The sequence below is a fragment of the Notamacropus eugenii genome, chromosome 5 (assembly GCF_028372415.1).
Source record: "Notamacropus eugenii isolate mMacEug1 chromosome 5, mMacEug1.pri_v2, whole genome shotgun sequence".
NCBI lineage: Eukaryota > Metazoa > Chordata > Mammalia > Diprotodontia > Macropodidae > Notamacropus > Notamacropus eugenii.
The window spans coordinates 231,894,420-231,912,258 of NC_092876.1; the positions used below are offsets into that span (position 1 = coordinate 231,894,420).

Genomic DNA, 17,839 nt, shown 5'->3' on the forward strand with positions numbered 1-17,839 from the left:
CAAACTGTAGGTGGAAATGGGGGGAAATGAATACTGAATATAATTCAATCGTATTTATGTCACTGAATAAACCCTCACTTGTATTGCCTGAGAACTGTTTACAAACATTTTCTAAATGAGTTCTGACCTCTTGATTTCAGCAAGGCTCCCTGCCTAACTCCTCCTCTCCACACACATTTTTAGGGTTCCTAAGCAAAAGTGACACATGTGATACTGTTAATTGCACAGCAGAGCACTGATTTCACCATCATGCTAAGCAGGCAACGCATCAGCTCACTCCTAGAGAGAGTTACAAACTGTTGCCAATGGGGTCAGCATGGGCAAAGCTGTGCTGCCATTGACTTAGATAGAAATATGTTTTGTACGATTGCACACGTATAGCTTATGTTGAATTGTTTGCTTTTCAATGGGGGTGGGGAGAAGAGAGAGGGAGGGAGAGAATTTGGAACTCAACATTTGAAAAAAGAATGTTAAAATTGTTTTTCATGTAATTGGGGGAATCAAATATCAAATTAAAAAAGATAATTAATCAAATATTAAATTTTTAAAAAAGAAAAAAAAAGATATGCTGGCAGTATTTGGTACTTCATTTGCAGATTGAGAGAGAACTACTATTTCTAGGACAAGCCCAAATCAAAGTCCAAATATTCTACAATATTTTTTCTTTGTAATATTGTCTTTTTCTTCTGTTCATGATAAAAGAAAATCATTTTTATGGAGACTTAGTTGAAGAAGCCCAAGGGTGATTCCTTGGTCTCTAGGGTACAGGATCACCTAATGGGGTCCAAGACGCTTCACTCAAGTATGTTCTGAACACGCCCAGCTTTACAAATGGAGCTTTGTCAAGATGCAGAATGAGACAAGAATTTTAGGATACATCCAATGTGGGAATTTTTTTTGCTTGACTATGTACAAATGTTTTTCTTTCACCTCCTCCCCTCCCCATGGAGGAGGTGAGAAGGCAAGGACAAACAGGGATAGGGTAGCATAAAAAGATGGCTATTGAGATTTTTTTTTTTTAATGGAGAAATAAGACAAGCAGGACAGCTTTGAAAGCTATGTTGATCTTATTACATACTTGAAAAGCAAGTTGTATAGTATGTTGTGGAGATCTAGATCATGCCCAATCCTCTTTTTCTTTCCTATTAGGTTTATGCAAATGGCTGTTCCATTTGATATTTAAATTTAGCATAAAATTAATTAAAAAACAAGTGGGGCTGCAAGATTAGTGTTTAGATAGGTGCTTTAGAGTCCTGGACTTGGACTCAGAAAGACCCGCATTAGAATCCTGCCTCCTATATACTAACAATAATATTTATAATAAATTTAAAGCGGTAACAATATAGTGCTTGCTATGTGATCTTGTGCTAAGCACTTTATAGACATTATCTCATTTGATCCTCACAACAATGGTGAGAGGCAGGTGCTGTTATCATTCTCATTTTACAGGTGAAGTAACTGAGGCAAACATGTTTACGGGATTCATTCAGGATTACACAGCTGTGTCCAAGGCTGGATTTGAACTCACATTACCTTGACTCAAGACCTAAAGCTCTGCCATCCCACTTAGCTGCTCTAAGACGTTAATTGACTAGAAGGGAGTCACAGATCTAATATCTGTTAGACATGGGACTTGAATCCAGGTCTCTCTGACTTAAAGGTTGGCTATCTATCTACTGTGCCATTCTGCCTTTCATTATGTTGTTATTATTCTGATTACTTGTAACTCATCACAAAGTGCAGTGCTTTGCATAGAACCAGGTGTTTAAAAATGTTTGTTGAATGAATGAGTGAATGAATGAATATATGAATGGAGGTGTTATTACGCTTCACAGAGATTGCTAGGTTTTCTGTCTAGGAAGATTATACTGATTGTGTTTCGTGAGATTAACAAATATATTGAGAAGAAAATATTGATACTATTTCTTCCCTTTAATAAGCTAGTTTTTTGGTCTTTAAAAGAAAAAAAAAACAGTGCTTTTTTTATTTTTAGAAATCCTCCACCTACTTTACTTCATCCAGAAAAATGGTGCTGGGGTTTCAACCACTTCATTTCACAGTGAGTATTTCTTCCTTTAAAAATTGCTTATCCAGTGAGGCCTTGAAGAATAATTGGGGTGAAATCTAAACTGTGGGATTTAGTTGGCATCTGGAGTTGTTGTATAGACTAGTACATTACAGTATAGAATTTGTTCTGGTAAAAGACAGAAGATGCTTCTGCAGAATCTGAAAAATAAGTAGTTGATCTTGACCTTGTTTCGCAATTTGTCCTGTTAAGTGAAATGAACCATATATATCTGAGAAGTTACTTTGACCCAGACTAAGCCTGTTAGCATTTTTTGTTTGCTTGGCACAAAACTCTGTGAAGACTAGATGCCTGAAATTTGTCATTTACATTGGAACTGTCTGTTGGGGGAAGGGAAAGAGTGGTAGCTCTTTGGAGAATTGGTAAATGATAGCTGTGTAGTCTGCAAAAATTTTTTTATAATACTACACAGAGCCCAGGTCATAATAATAATTCCTTTTAAATCTTCATATTGTAAATTTTATTTTTCCAATAAAAAGTTGTATTAGGTTCAGAGGAAGAATGACCTGGATTTAAATTCTGCCTCTGATGCTTACTAGTTATGTGAACCTGGGCAAAGTATTCAATCTCAGTGTGCCTATAGAAATGCTTTAGGACTGTTCTACTGAACCATAGAGGGGTTGCCATATTTTTTTTTGATGAAGGGATTTTCCGCACTGGGAAGCTATGCCAATGAAATCATAGCTCCTTCGGGTATTTACTTTTTAAAAAAGCAACAAAATATTCACCACAAAAATGAAAGTAAATCATCTCAATGTTCAAGTTAATGTGTTCTTATGAGATGTATTCAACCAGTGAATGGTTAAAACTAGATAATAATAACAGCAACAGTAACACATTACATTGTGTTTTAAGGTCTATAAAGTGCCTTTTTCATAGCAGCACTATGAAGGAGGCATAAATAGAGTCAAACAATATAGGTTTGCGTTTTAGGCTTTAGGTACTATCTGACTGATCTTGGAGCAATCCTTAAAAGGATTTAAAACTTTGCAAATGTTAAAGTCCTTTTAAAATGTGTACTATTATTTTACATGTATGTTAACACATTCTGTATTTATGTAAATGTGCACACTACATTTTAAAAAATCCCTAACATTTGATAAACACAATTATTGATTTAAAATTATTGACATATTTTGTTTTATATCACCTTTCTTTTCTAATATAGTCTTTCCCACCATTCTCTATCCAGAGAATCATCCCTTATAACAAAATTAAAAAGGTAGAGGAAAAAAAGTAGTTCATTAAATCTAGTTAATATATAAATCAAGTCTTACAATACATGCTGTCACCCACCTCCAAATATTCCCATTTCTGAAAAAAAGGGGAGGGTGATGCATTGTCATATCTTTTCCTTGAGGCTAAACTTGATTATTACAATGATATAGTTTTCATTTCATGTACTTGTTGTCACTGTTCTTTCCATTTGTATTGTTGTAGTCCTGTGTAAATTATTTCCTGGTTCTGCTGTCTTTACTTTTTATCCGTTTATGTGTCTTCCCATGTTTCCCTTTATTCTTCATATTCATCTTTTCTCATAGGCTGTAATATTCCATTATATTCATATGCCATAATTGTTTAGCTGCTGGAGTATAAACTTTGAGGGCAAGGACTGTTTTGTTTTGGTTTTTTCATTCTATTCCCAGTGCTTAGCACAACTCCAGGCACATATCAGGTACTTAATATATGCTTGTTGATTAATTGATAGCTGTTGGGTAACAATTTTGTTTCTAATTCTTTGCTACCCGTCCCAAATACTGCTATAAATATTTTGATGTATATTAAACCTTTCTTTCTAATTGACCTCCTTGAGATATTTGTCTAGCAATGGGATTTCTGTGTCAAAGGATAAAGACAGTCACTTTTAATCTCATTCTTAGTATAATTCCAGATTACTTTCTAGAGTTTTTGGATCAATTTGTATTTCCACCAATAGTATATTAAATGTGTGACTCTCTTTTTACAATCCCTCTAACATTGAATACTCTTATATTTTGTTATTTTGCCAATTTGTTATATGCAGTTTGAAAGCACAGAATTGTTTTGATTTGCATCTCTCTTATGGGTAATTTGAAGCATTCTTTCATATGGGTATGCACATACAGTATGAAATTCTTTTGAGAACTGTTTGCATTCTTGGACCACTTAATCTGGGAATGACTTTTGGTGTGATATATTTGTGTTATGCATGTTGGATATTAGACCCTTATCAAGTATATTTGTATAGAATTTATTTTCCTAATCAACCACTTACTATATAATATTTGTTAAGCTGAATTTGTTAGTGAGAAATATTTTTAATTTTATAAGGAACAGAGCTGTGTTGCTGTGGGATTCTTAGGATGAAGAGCAAGAAAAAAATCTCAAAAGAAGGATAAGGGTGATGATGGAGAATGAGAGGGAGAATACAGCCATGCTTCACCTGCAGCATAATTTTGCCCACATCTGTCTACACAGCCCTCATCCCTACACGTAAAGAAACAAAGTTATTAGCTATCTGTTGGCCTTATTTTTTAATTTATTTACATTCTCGGCACTCTACATTTATAGAATTTAGACTGACAGCAAAAAGACTGGATCTACCAAAACCTGCACCTGGTGGTGCTAATAACACCCAAGTCTATTGAATACTGAGTTTGAGGATGGTTACCTTATACTTAGAGAAATTTATCTTCAATTGTCTTTTGTTTCAATTTGGTAGTGGTAGAGTTTTGCTTTTTCCTCCATCTTGGGGTTATTGTCTCCTAATGGGTTGGTGGTTATCCTACCCCAACTTTAAGGCAGGCAAGTCTGCCCCCCCTTAAAGAAACAGTGCACTGTAAATGAAAATCCAGAATTGCCCAAAAGATAAAAAAGAAGTTCATCAATCACTTCATGAAAGAATTATTTTCTGGACAAAAAGTATTAACATAGATTCCACTAAGATTATGGATCATAGAATTATATATTTAGAAATGAAAGGGACCTTAGCCTATAGTCCATTATCATTTAATTTATTGAAAAATGTACTTCCACATAGCTTTTCAAGAACAGAGAATTGTAGGACTTAGATGTAGATTTAGGAGGACCTTCAAGATTCTTTAGTCCAATGCCCTCCGTCTTACAGAAGAAAAAACTGAGACCCAAAAGAGGAGGGGAGTTTCCCAAGACCACTCAAATCGCAAGTAATTTGAATATAAATCCACTGATTTCATATCCAGGACTTTTTCTACTACGTTGCATTTTATTTCTATTTCTATTATTTATATTTTCTACTATATTACAATGCTTCCCAGATCTGTTGAAAATAAGATGCCCCTGAGCTGAGGTGGAGGTGGGTATGGAGGGAGAAGTGTTAGAAGTGGGGAAATGGGATGCTTGTTTAAAGCTAGGGTATGAGGCTATAGGTCACATTAGAACAACCCACAGAAAGTCACATCCTCACCTGGAAATCCCATTTTCCCACTCTTTCAAATCTTGCCTTTACTTATTGACCTTCCTAATCTGAACATTACTCAGCCTAATATGAAAATGATTCAGCTCTATTATTTCTGTATACCTAGTTAGCCTTAACTAAAAGTAAACTCTAGTTCACGCTAAGAGTGTGCCATGGTTGGTTGTTATACTTAACTCACTATAATCATTGCCCATTAACCTCTCTATCAGACTCCCTCATTCCATATATTTAAAGTTATAGCAAAGTTATCATTTCCTTCCCTCCTTTTTTCTTCCCCCCCCCCCGCTAGTTCCAGAAATGACTACCATTAGATATTATTTCTTCGTCAAGGAAAGATTAACCATTATATCTATACAACATTCCCATTTTTTATTCTTTCTATTTGCTTTAGTCATTGTGGATATGGTTTTATCAATTTATAAAGTCTTTCCATGCTTCTACTGCAGTAGTTGTTGGAAGAGGTAATGCTTGTGGTCTGATGGGGCAGATTGAAAAGGCCCATGTTCATAGTAATTCTGCTCTTTGGAGTGTTGTGAGCATACAATTGGTTTGTGATTAAGCCTGTTAGAAAAACCGTAACAGTAGGCTGGAGAAGTGGATCCAGCACTGTCCTGGTAAAGGTCATTCTTTCCTTTGTGGCTCCCAGAGCTGTCCAGCATCTTCATGTGTTAATCAGGTATATTCCTTTACATCCCTACTCAGTTTTCTCCAGAGGTCTATCATATATAACTTTTCCAAAATTCTGTTCACTTCCTTAACTTCTTTCTTATTTATTTTGAGGTTAGATTTATCAAGTTCAGAGAGGGGGAAGTTGAGATCCATCCCCCACTAGTATAGTTTGGCTGTCTATTTCTTTTTTTATATTAATTTTATTTGTTTTCAGTGTTCTACAATCATCACTATATAATTTAGATTTTTCCCCTTCCCTCCCCCCTACCTTTCTCCTCCCTCCCCAAGATGGCATACAATTTTATATAGATTCTACATATACATTCCTATTAAATACATTTTCACCATAGTTGTGCTATATAGAAGAATTAAAATGAATGGGAGAAATTACATAACAAACCAAAACAATGCACACGCACACACACACACACACAAAATTATCTGCTACATCTGCGATTGAATTCCATAGTTCTTTCCCTGGATGAGGAAGACATTTTGCCTTAAAAGACCATTGGGAATTTTTTAAGTCCTTGCATTGCAATGAAGTTACAAGTCTACCAGAAAAAACTCTCACACACTGTGGTCATTGCTGTGCACAAAGTTCTCCTGGTTCTGCTCCTTTTGCTCAGCATCAGATCATATAAATCTTTGCAGGCCTCTCTGAAGTCTTCCTGTTCATCATTCCTTATTGCACAATAGTATTCCATTACATTCGTATACCATAATTTACTCAGCCATTCTCCATTCTGGTAGGCCAACCATTCTTAAATTTTCTCTCCTGGATCTATTTTCCAGGCCAGTTGTTTTTCCAATTAGATATTTTACATTTTCTTCTATCTTTTCATTCTTTAGCTTTTGTTTGACTGATTCTTGATGTCTCATAGAATCATTACTTCTACTTGTCCAATTATAATTTTCATCAAATTGTTTTCTTCAGTTAACTTTTGCATCTCTTTTTCCATCTATCCAATTATTCCTTTCAAGGAATTATTTTCTCCAGATAGTTTTTGTACTTCTTTTTCCATTTGTTCAATTTTCCTTTTTAACAAACTGTTCTCTTCATAGAATTCTTTTTTCATACTTTTAAAATCATTGGCCAGTGTTTCTGCTATTTCCTTCTTCAGCTGTTCCAGGAGAGCTGTTTGTGCATGCGAGTAGTTCATAGTCCCTTCTGAAGTTTCAGATGGGAGTACAATCTCAATACTGATCTCTTTGGTATTCATGTTTTGGTCCTTGTCCCCATACAAAGATTCTATGGTCTTTTCTTTCCTCCTTTGCTTCATGCTCATGATGGTGAGGCTTTGTGTGTTGTGGCCTCTGGTTCTTTCAGTTAGAAGCTGGAGAACCTGCTGTTGAGCTGCTGATGTGAGATAGCAAAGAGCAGGTGCCTTTTTTTCTTTTTGTTTTGTGTTTCCCCAGAATAGCCATGGGGCTAGCTTGTTCAGTGTGGGTGAAGGGTGGTCTAGTCATGAGAGATCTCCTCAGCTGAGCTAGAGCAAAGGCAAGCTCAGTACTTGGTGATCCTGGCTGCTCTATTGTCTTCCCATTTTCCCTGGAGTGCTTAGGCACACCTGGGTCCTAGTGCAACTTTCCGCTCCCCTGGGGCTCCTCTCCTTCTGGTATTAGGAATATTCTTTAGCGATTTTCCTAGCCTCAGGTGCTATGAGACTGTTTGCCCCTTCTGTTGATAGCACTGATCCAGGACTTTTCTGGAGAAATATTTTATGGTTCTTTTGAGGTCAATATGGGGAGGGGGAGAGAGCATTTACCAAGCACTCCACCATTTTGGCTCCTGGAAGTTCAGGTAGGTGACTTGCAGACATTTAATCTGTGGGCTGAAAGTCTCAGGAGCAGCTGTGGCTGATACCTGGGGCTCAGTGGCTGTCACTTGCTTGACTCCCACTGGTCTCCTACCCTGGGCTTCCACTCTGCTGTTCTGCCATGCTGCCATGGGGTTTCCTGGTTGGCTGCACTATGGTGGGATGTGCTGTGTATTGTAGACTCACCCTGCAGAACAGATCCTTCCTGTCAATCTTCCGGTCTGTCCTGGTCTGTGAATCTGCCACAGTCTATCTCCTATTGGATTCTGCACTTCCAAAATTTGGTCAGATTCTTTTTTTAGAGGTATCTGAAGGAGTTTGTCTAAGAGTTTAGGTGAGTAGTTGCTCTCACTCCGCCGTCTTGGCTCTTCCCTCGGCTGTCTACTTCTTCCAGTAATTCCCTTAACTTCTGCTCTAAGAATTTGGATGCTATACCACTTGGTGCTTATATGTTTAGTAATGATGTTACTTCATCATTTATGGTGCCTTGTAGTAGAATATAGTTTCCTTCCTTACCTCTTTTTATTAGACCTATTTTTATTTTTGCTTTGTCTGAGATTAGGATTGCTACCCCTACTTTTTTTTTTTTGCTTTAGCTGAAGCATAATATATTCTGCTCCAACCTTTTACCTTTACCTTGTGTGTATCCCTGTTTCAAATGTGTTTTTGTAAATAGGATATTGTAGGGTTATAGTTTTTAATCCATTCTGCTGTTGACCTCCATTTTATGAGGAGTTCATCCCATTCACATTCACAGTTATGATTACTATCTGTGTCTTTCTCTCTGTCCTTTTTCCCTCCCTGTTTATGCTTTTATTTCTTCCTTCCTCTCCTCAAAAGAGCTTTTCTTTTTACCACTGCCTCCCTCGTTCTTCTCTCCCTTTTCTTAGCCCCCTCCATTTTCTTTTTCTTTTCTACTACTACTTCTTCCCTCCCTTCTAACACCCCATTTCCCTTCTAATTTGCTTGTTGTGCAAGTTAGATTTCTATACTTATCTGAAAATGTTATTCTGTCCTTGAAACAAATACAATGAGAGTAAAGCTCAAACAATGCTTATCTCCCTCCCTTCTTTCCCTCTATTATAATATATTTTTGTGCCTCTTCATGTGGTGTAATTTACCCTTTTCTGCCTCCTCCTTTCCTTTTCTCCTTTCACATTCCTTAATTAGGTTTTTTTTTATCATCCCATCAGTTAATTATACCCACACCCTCTATCTATGTATATCCCTTTTAAATGCTGTAATAAATATACAATTCTCAAGATTAACAAATTTTATCCTCCCACATAAGAATATAAACAGTTTGCCCATATTGTATAACAAGTTTTTTTTCTTTGTTTTCCATTTACCTTTTTAAGCCTCTCTTGATTCTTGTATTTGAAGATCACATTTTTCCATTGAGCTCTGGCCTTTTCTTCAGGAAGGTCTGGAAATCCCTGATTTCATTGAATGTCCAGATCCTTGACTGAAAGATCATGTCCAATTTTGCTGGGTAGTTGAAACTTAATTGTATTCCAATCTCCTTTGCCTTATGAAATATCATATTCGAATCCTCCCATCTTTTAATATACAAGCTGCAAGGCTCTGTGTGATCCTGACTGTAGTTCCTTTAAATATGAATTGTTTTATTCTAGCTGCCTGCAATATTTTCTCCTTGACCTGATAATTCTGGAATTTGGCAACAATATTCCTTGGTATTTTCAATTTGAGATCTCTTTCAGGAGGTGATTGGTAGATTCATTTGATGACTATTTTGCCCTCTGGATCTAGGACCTCAGGGTAGTTTTCCTGAATGATTTCTTGGAAGATACTATTGAGGCTCTTTTTCATCATGGCTTTCCAATAGACCAGTAATTCTTAGATTTTCTCTCCTGGATCTATTTTCCAGGTCAGTTGATTTTCCAATGGGATATTTTACATTTTCTTCTACTTTGTCATTCTTTAGATTTTGTTTGACTAATTCTTGGTGCCCCATAGTGTCATTACCTTCTAACTTGCTCAATTCTATTTTTTTAAATGTTTATTTATTTTTAGTTTTCCACATTCATTTCCACAAAATTTTGAGGTCCACATTTTCTCCCCATTTCTCCCCTCCCCTCACTCCATAATGCCTTGCATTCTGATTGCCCCTTTCCTCAATGTGCCCTTCCTTCTATCACACCCCTCCTTTCCCTTATCCCCATCTTCTCTCTTGTAGGGCAAGATTGATTTCTATATCCCATTACCCATATTTCTTATTTCCCAGTTACATACAAAAACAATTCTCAACATTTGCTCCTAAAACTTTGAGTTCCAACTTCTCTCCCTTCCTCCCTCCCCACCCATCCCCACTGAGAAGGCAAGCAATTCCATATAGGCTATATATGTATAGTTTTGCAAAAGATTTCCATAATAGTCATGTTGTGAAAGACTAACTATATTTCCCTCCATCCTATCCTCTCCCCCATTTATTCTATTCTCTCTTTTGACTTTGTCCCTCCCCAAAAGTTTTTACTTCCATTTACTCCCTCCTCCCATTTGCTCTTCCTTCTATCATCTCCCCCACCCCACTTGTCCCCTTCTCCCCTACTTTCCTGTTGTGTAAGATAGATTTATATATATATATATAAATTTTATTTATTTTTAGTGTTCTACAATCACTGCCATATGACTTAGATTGTTTTGTCCCCTACCTACCTCCCACCTCCCCCCTCCCTCCCCAAGGCAGCATGCAATTCTATATAGAATCTACATATACATTTCTATTAAATACATTTTCGCTATAGTGATGTTGTATAGATGAACTAAAATGAATGGAAGAAATCATATAACAGATCAAAACAATACACACACACGCACGCACACACACACACAAAATGATCTGCTACATTCTGCAATTGAATTCCATAGTTCTTTCTCTGGATGAGAAAGACATTTTGCCTTAGAAGACCATTGGGAATTTTTCTTTTAAGTCCTTGCATTGCTATGAAGTTCCAAGTCTACCAGAAAAAACTCTTGCACACTGTGGTCATTGCTGTGCACAAAGTTCTCCTGGTTCTGCTCCTTTCACTCAACATCAGATCATATAAGTCTTTCCAGGCCTCTCTGAAGTCTTCCTGTTCATCATTTCTTATGGCACAATAGTATTCCATTACATTCATATACCATAATTTATTCAGCCATTCCCCAATTGATGGGCATCCCTTTGATTTCCAGTTTTTGGCGACTACAAAGAGTACTGCTATAAATATTTTTATACATGTGGGACCCTTTTCCATTTTTATGATCTCTTGGGGATATAAGCCTAGAAGCAATATTGCTGGGTCAAAGGGTATGCATGTTATTATAGCTCTTTGAGCATAGTTCCAAACTGCTCATCCAGGTTGGATGAATTCACAGCTCCACCAACAATGAACTAGTGTTCCAACTCTCCCACATTGTCTCCAACATTTATCATCTTCTTGTTCTGTCATGTTTGCCAGTCTGGTAGGTGTGATGTGATACCTCAGAGTTGTTTTGATTTGCAAAGATAGATTTTTTTCTTACCAAACTGAGTGAGCTTGTTATTCCCTCCTTAAGCCAAATGTGAAGAGAGTAAGCTTCACTTTTCCCTCTCATCTTCTCCCTTTTCTTCTACATTCAAAAATCTTTTTCTTGCCTCTTTTATGAGAGGTAATTTGCCCCATTCCATTTCTCCCTTTGCCCTCCCAATATATTCCTCTCTCACCCCTTAATTTTATTTTTTTAGAGATCATTCCTTCTCATTCAACTTACCATGTGCTCTCTGTCTATGTGTGTGTGTGTGTGTGTGTAATCCCTCCAACTACCCAAATATTGAGAAAAGTCTCAAGAGTTATAAATATTATCTTTCCATGTAGGAATGTAAACAGTCCAACTTTAGAAAGTCCCTTTTCTATTTACCTTTTCATGCTTCTTTTGATTCTTGTGTTTGAAAGTCAAATTTTCTATTCAGTTCTGATCTTCTCATCAAGAATGCTTGAAAGTCCTCTGTTTCATTGTATGACCATTTTTTCCCCTGAAGTATTATACAGTTTTGCTAGGTAGGTGATTCTTGGTTTTAATCCTAGTTTCTTTGACTTCTGGAATATCATTCCAAGCCCTTCAATCCCTTAATGTAGAAGATCCTGTGTTATCCTAATTGCATTTCCACGATACTTGAATTGTTTCTTTCTAGCTGCTTGCAATATTTAGTCCCTCACCTGGAAACTCTGGAATTTGGCTACAAGCATTCCTAGGAGTTTCTCTTTTCACATCTCTTTCAGGAGGTGATGGGTGGATTCTTTCAATATTTATTTTACCCTCTGGTTCTTGAATATCAGGGTAGTTTTCCTTGATAATTTCATGAAAGATGACATCTAGGCTGTTTTTTTTTTTTGATCATGGCTTTCAGGTAGTTCTATATTTTTAAAATTGTCTCTCCTGGATCTATTTTCCATGTCAGTTGTTTCTCCAATGAGATATTTCACATTACCTTCTTTTTTTTTTCATTCTTTTGGTTTTGTTTTGTAATTTCTTGGTTTCTCATAAAGTCATTAGCTTCCATCTCCTCCATTTCAATTATCAAAGAACTATTTAGTGAGCTTTTGAACCTCCTTTTCCATTTGGGTAATTCTGCTTTTTAAAGCATTCTTCTCCTCATTGACTTTTTGGACCTCTTTTGCCAATTGAGATAGTCTATTTTTAAAGGTGTTATTTTCTTCAACATTTTTTTGGGTCTCCTTTAGCAGGCTATTGACTTGTTTTTCATGATTTTCTTGCATCGCTCTTATTTAGTCTTCCCAATTTTTCCTCCACCTCTCTTAGTTGATTTTCAAAATCCTTTTTGAGCTCTTCCATGGCCTGAGATCATTGCATATTCATTTTGGAGGTTTTGGAAGCCTTGACTTTCTGTGATGTTATGCATTTTTCCTCCTCATCTGAAAGGATGGAAGTAAACACCTTTTTACCAAGAAAATAATCTTCTATAGTCTTATTTTTCCCCCTTGTTTGGGCATTTTCCCAGCCACTTACTTGGCTTTTGAGTCTTTTGTCAAGAGGAGAATATACCCTGGGGACCTGTAAGTTCTCAGTTCTTCCAAGGTGGCACAATCAAGGGAGAGGAGGCAACAATATATACAATGACAACAATACTGTAGGTAAAGCCAAATAACTTTGAAAGACTTAGGAGCTCTGATCAGGTCAATGACCGACCACAGTTCCAGAAGACTCATGATGAAGCATGCTTTCCACCTCCTAGAGAGAGGTGAAGAAGACAGAGTATTTGGAATGGGGGTTGTGGACAATGTGGGAATTTGTTTTTTTGCTTGTTTGTAACAAGGGTTTTATTTTTCTTTCTTTCTTAATTGGAGTGGGAGGGAGTGAAGTCATATTTTTGATGAGTGAAAAAAATTTTAATTTCAAAAAAATAAATTATTCTTTAACAGAATAAAAAAAATAATCTTAGTGGAAACACCAATCTGACTTAGCTGAAGTAGGGCAGGAGAGGGGATAAGAACTGCAACCTCCTTTTATTCCCTGATATGTCTTTTTTCCCTTCTTGAGTTAATAACTATAACAACTGCAGCCTCAGTCTTATACCTTTCTTCTTATTCCTTTACCTTGTGCCTCTCCAGTCTCCAAGAAGGCATGGTTTTGAGAAGGGGGCAGTGCCAATGTGCCACCACTGCTACCACCTAGCTACAGATCCACATGAGTGGGAAAAGTGCTGCCATCTCCCTCTTGGTTTGCCCATTCTTTTCTTCTCCCCCCCTCCTTCCTCCTGCTCTTTCTAAAGTTCCAAATCATGCATTATTTCTTTGCTTTAGAAGTTGAGCAAAAATCTCCAAACCCCAGAAGTGTTTGAAGACTCAGGCCTCTAAAACCACTCTAGAAGAAACATTATGCTTTTCTGAAGTCTCCATGTTCATAATTTCTTTTTTTCCCATAGTTTCTAATTTAATATTGCATTACATTATGTAATATTGCTTTACATAATTTTGTATGTACTACTGCTTGCATAGCCATTCCCTACTTAATAGGCATCTATTTCATTCCAGGTACTTGGCTACAACAAAACAGTGTTTATTTTGGTACATGTGAATTTTTTTTCTACCTTATGTTTTATACATAAGACTTCCAGAATCTTATGATTTCTAGAATGGTTGTACCAGTTTTCAGCTCCACCAACACTATACTAATGCCCTTTGAATAGAAGTATCGATTTCAGCCATATTCTTTGTTTAGACCAGTTATAGAAAAATGGATCCTTTGCTAATCTCAGAAAGACAGAACCATAGACTGTTATAGCAAGAATGAACTTTAGAGATGATTGAGTTCATTTTGTCCTCCAACCCAAATTATAGTGTAGTCAGGTGAAATTATTATAAATGTATTCTGCCTTTGAAACCTTAGCATAGGAGCTCTTAGTGGAGACAGGAGTTGGAAAAAGAAGAAGCCAAAGTTAGGTCAGGACATAAGGAGAATGAGGAAGAAAATCTAAAATGGACTTTATTTCATGTAGTGCCACCTCCCTCTTCCTTCTTCCCTCCCTACATCCATCCATCCATCCATCCATCCATCCATCCATCCATCCATCCATCCATCCATCTATCCATCTATCCATCTATCCATCCATCCATCCATCCGTCCGTCCGTCCGTCCGTCCGTCCGTCCGTCTGTCTGTCTGTCTATCTATCTATCTATCTATCCTTTCTGTCTGTCTGTCTATCCTTTTATCTTACTGTCCCTCTGTCTATTATCTGCCTTTGTGAAGATAGATCAAGAGGAAGGCTGTCTACAGCAGGGTTACACAAGAAAGAAGAAGCACAATATGAAATTTGAAGCCATTTCTGACTTCAAACCCAATTCTCTTCCCACTTTATTTTTTGAAATGTATAGGTTTTGTTAGGCTTAGTTTTTATGAAGGAAGGACTTTCACTGGTAAAAGTTTTGTGAGTTAATATTTGCCCTGGACCAGATGAAAAGTACTGCTCTTGTCCAGCCACCCCATTTTATAGATGAAGAAACTCAAATTCAGAGAAGTTAAGCATTTTGCCCCAGGTCACACAGTGAATGGTCTAGAACCCAGGGCTCCTAACTGCCAGCCTTTGTTCTTTCCAGTACATCAACTGCTTGATGAGCTGTTGTTAAGTTGACCAGTTTTAATAGATTTGTCTCACCCTAGTCTAGTTCATGCCTCACAAGGTGAAGCCTGAGCTAAGTTTCATTAGGAAAGGGTTGCCCTGAGATGAACCTCAGAATTTTGCTGGTTAGTAGTCTCCAGCACATTTAATTTGGTGAGGAGATACTTTTAAAAGTGCTAGAATTCTGTTAGTAAACCACATTACTGGGTTTAAAATAAAATCATGAAAACATCAGGCTCTTTAGTTCCAACCCTTAGTCATTAGTGATAATTGACTCATTTATATGTGTTAGTTATGCATTTGTCAGTGCATGCCTCCTGACAGCTTAGTTATATAAATTTAAAGCAAAACTCCTGTAATTCCATATTGCCTTTTATCCTATCTAGGAGCCTGCCTGAGGTTTTTTTTTTGTCACTTCTATGACAAGTGGTTGGCTTTATAGCAATTTCTTTATCTGCCGGTTTCCTGTTGGTGAATTCCATTTGCATAACAAGTTTATCTAGGCAAGTACCAGTCCAGACCTCAGAAGTGACAGCCCTTCTCCATTCAACATCAGGGTTTTAATTTTGATCCTATCATAGCAACAGTGATTGCCACACCCTGGTCCAAAGCAGATTTCTCTGTTTTCTTTGTTATTTCAGTTTATTGTGCATCTTTCAATTAAAAAACAAAATGGCTACTTTTGCCTTGTGCGTAGGTTTCTTTGTGCTGTTTTTTCTAAAATGTCATGGGGCTTATCCACAAGCAGGTTCTGGCATTATTTTGTTCAAGGCTTTTCACCCTAAAATTAGGCAATAAAGATAATATTTTTCTTTTAGTTTTACTGATGCCATTTGCTTTTTACATAATACAGATAGTTCTCCATGTACTCCCTTCTACTCTCTCTCATATATAACCTTTCTTTGTTGCAAAGAAAAATAGCATATATGATATTCAACATACTTAGCTCCCACCTCTCTACCGAGAAGAGAGGGATGTGTTGGGCCATCTGTCCTTTGGACCCAGTTACCTGGGCATTACTGTTAGACTGAATTTAGCTGGCTTCTAGAGTCTTTGTTGTCATTTAAAATTTCATTATTGTAGTTATTGTGTATGTTGCTCTCCGGGCTCTGAATAACTTCTTAGGATACTTCCCAGGTTTCTGGGAGTTTTTCACATCTGTCATTCCTTATGATACAATAATAGTCCATTACATTCATATGCCACAGTTTGTTTAACCATTGCTCCAATCTACTGTACCTAGTTTCTTTCTAGTTTTTTTTTCTCTCCAAAAGAAATGTTGCTATGAATACTTTGCTGTATATAGGAAATTTATTTCTGTCTTTGACCTCCTTGAGATGTACATGTCCAGTTGTGGGATTTGGTGCATCAAAAGGAAAGTCATTTTTTTTTGTCAAGGGTATAATATAGTTTGGTTCTTTAAGCAGAATTATACCTAAGGTGGAGTGACTGAAACTTAGTGCCAGAGAGCAGAAATTTAGATGGGCATGACTCCTCTCTTGGCAAGCTGGAACACTGTCTGAACCCTGGGTCACCTCATTCAATTGTCCTGTCACTGTCCTATCTTTCTTCAAGGGTTTGATGACCCACTTCTTCTGCATCGTGTTTTCTCTACATTCTGAAGTTGAGGAAGACAATAGATATCACACATTCTCCTAGCGCCGTCCCTCTTCCGTGTTCCTTGCCTGAAAGGCACCTATGAAGGAGAAGGCCAGTGAGTGCTAGAGTTGGGATCCAGAGTCTTTCCTCAATTCTACATGAACTCCTCCACTGTCCAGCCCTGCCCTGTCCCCTGCCTCAGCAGTGTCCTCCTTATGTTTGACATCCTGAGGTCTCTGCCTGAGACCTCCTTTAGGAACTTCACACTTGCCTTATGTTCTAGATGTCCTACTTACAGTTCTGGCTTTGACCTTTTTGGTGTTTCTTCCCTTCACTAACACTTGTGTGAGTAGCACAGCCCTCCCTCACTCAAATCAAAGTCAAGTGCAAATCATGTCATCATCTTGGTGTCATGGTCCTCTTCAAGAATGAAGAACAAACCAAACACTTGCCTGGTGCAAGATGATGTATTGACATGTTTGATTACCAGAGTCAGAGATGGTGCAAAAAAATTTATGAATGAAACTATGAAACATAATTTTCTTTTTTTCTGATCAACACCCAAAATGATGCACTTTGCTACTGGGATTTTTTTTAAAAATTGGATTATTTTTAATTCTACAGCTACTCAAAATGATGAGCCTTTAACTTATTCCTCTGGTTAGCAGTTCTGGCTTTCCCTCTGAGCCAGAATGTTTATGAAACTAAATATCATTTTGTTTTCTATATATTGATCATATCTCCTCTTGAGTCAACAATTCAGCTCTGGTTTCCTAGCCTTGTTTTGTGTTTCAAGGATGCTTAATTCCTCCTGGCTTCAACAATGTCAGTACATAACAAACTTTGCAAAGATAAATACTCTAGCTGGATGATTGATAAAGCTCCCACAAATATTCTTCTTGGTCTTTTAAATCTTCTTGTATTTATTCTCAGGCAGTGGTGAGCAGAGCTGGAGCAGAAGGATGCAATAACCTTTATTTACATTACTTCAGAAATTTGCAATTTTAATTAAAATGAACAGTGGTATCTCCAGTGACAGACTCTCCTTTTAAAATTTATTTGACCAATGATTAGCTATTATGGCTCGTTGAATTAATTAGTATCTCTT

At 37.0% G+C, this 17,839-nt stretch overlaps 1 protein-coding gene across 1 annotated transcript in view; it reads left to right on the plus strand.

Moving 5' to 3' along the window:
* Window positions 1–17,839, plus strand: part of MYO3B (myosin IIIB) — a 630,862-nt gene that overhangs the window by 168,810 nt on the left and 444,213 nt on the right. Inside the window, exon 8 of the mRNA XM_072615711.1 lies at window positions 1,994–2,059. Within this exon, the coding sequence (XP_072471812.1) occupies window positions 1,994–2,059 (66 nt within the window). The remainder of the gene's footprint in view (window positions 1–1,993; window positions 2,060–17,839) is intronic.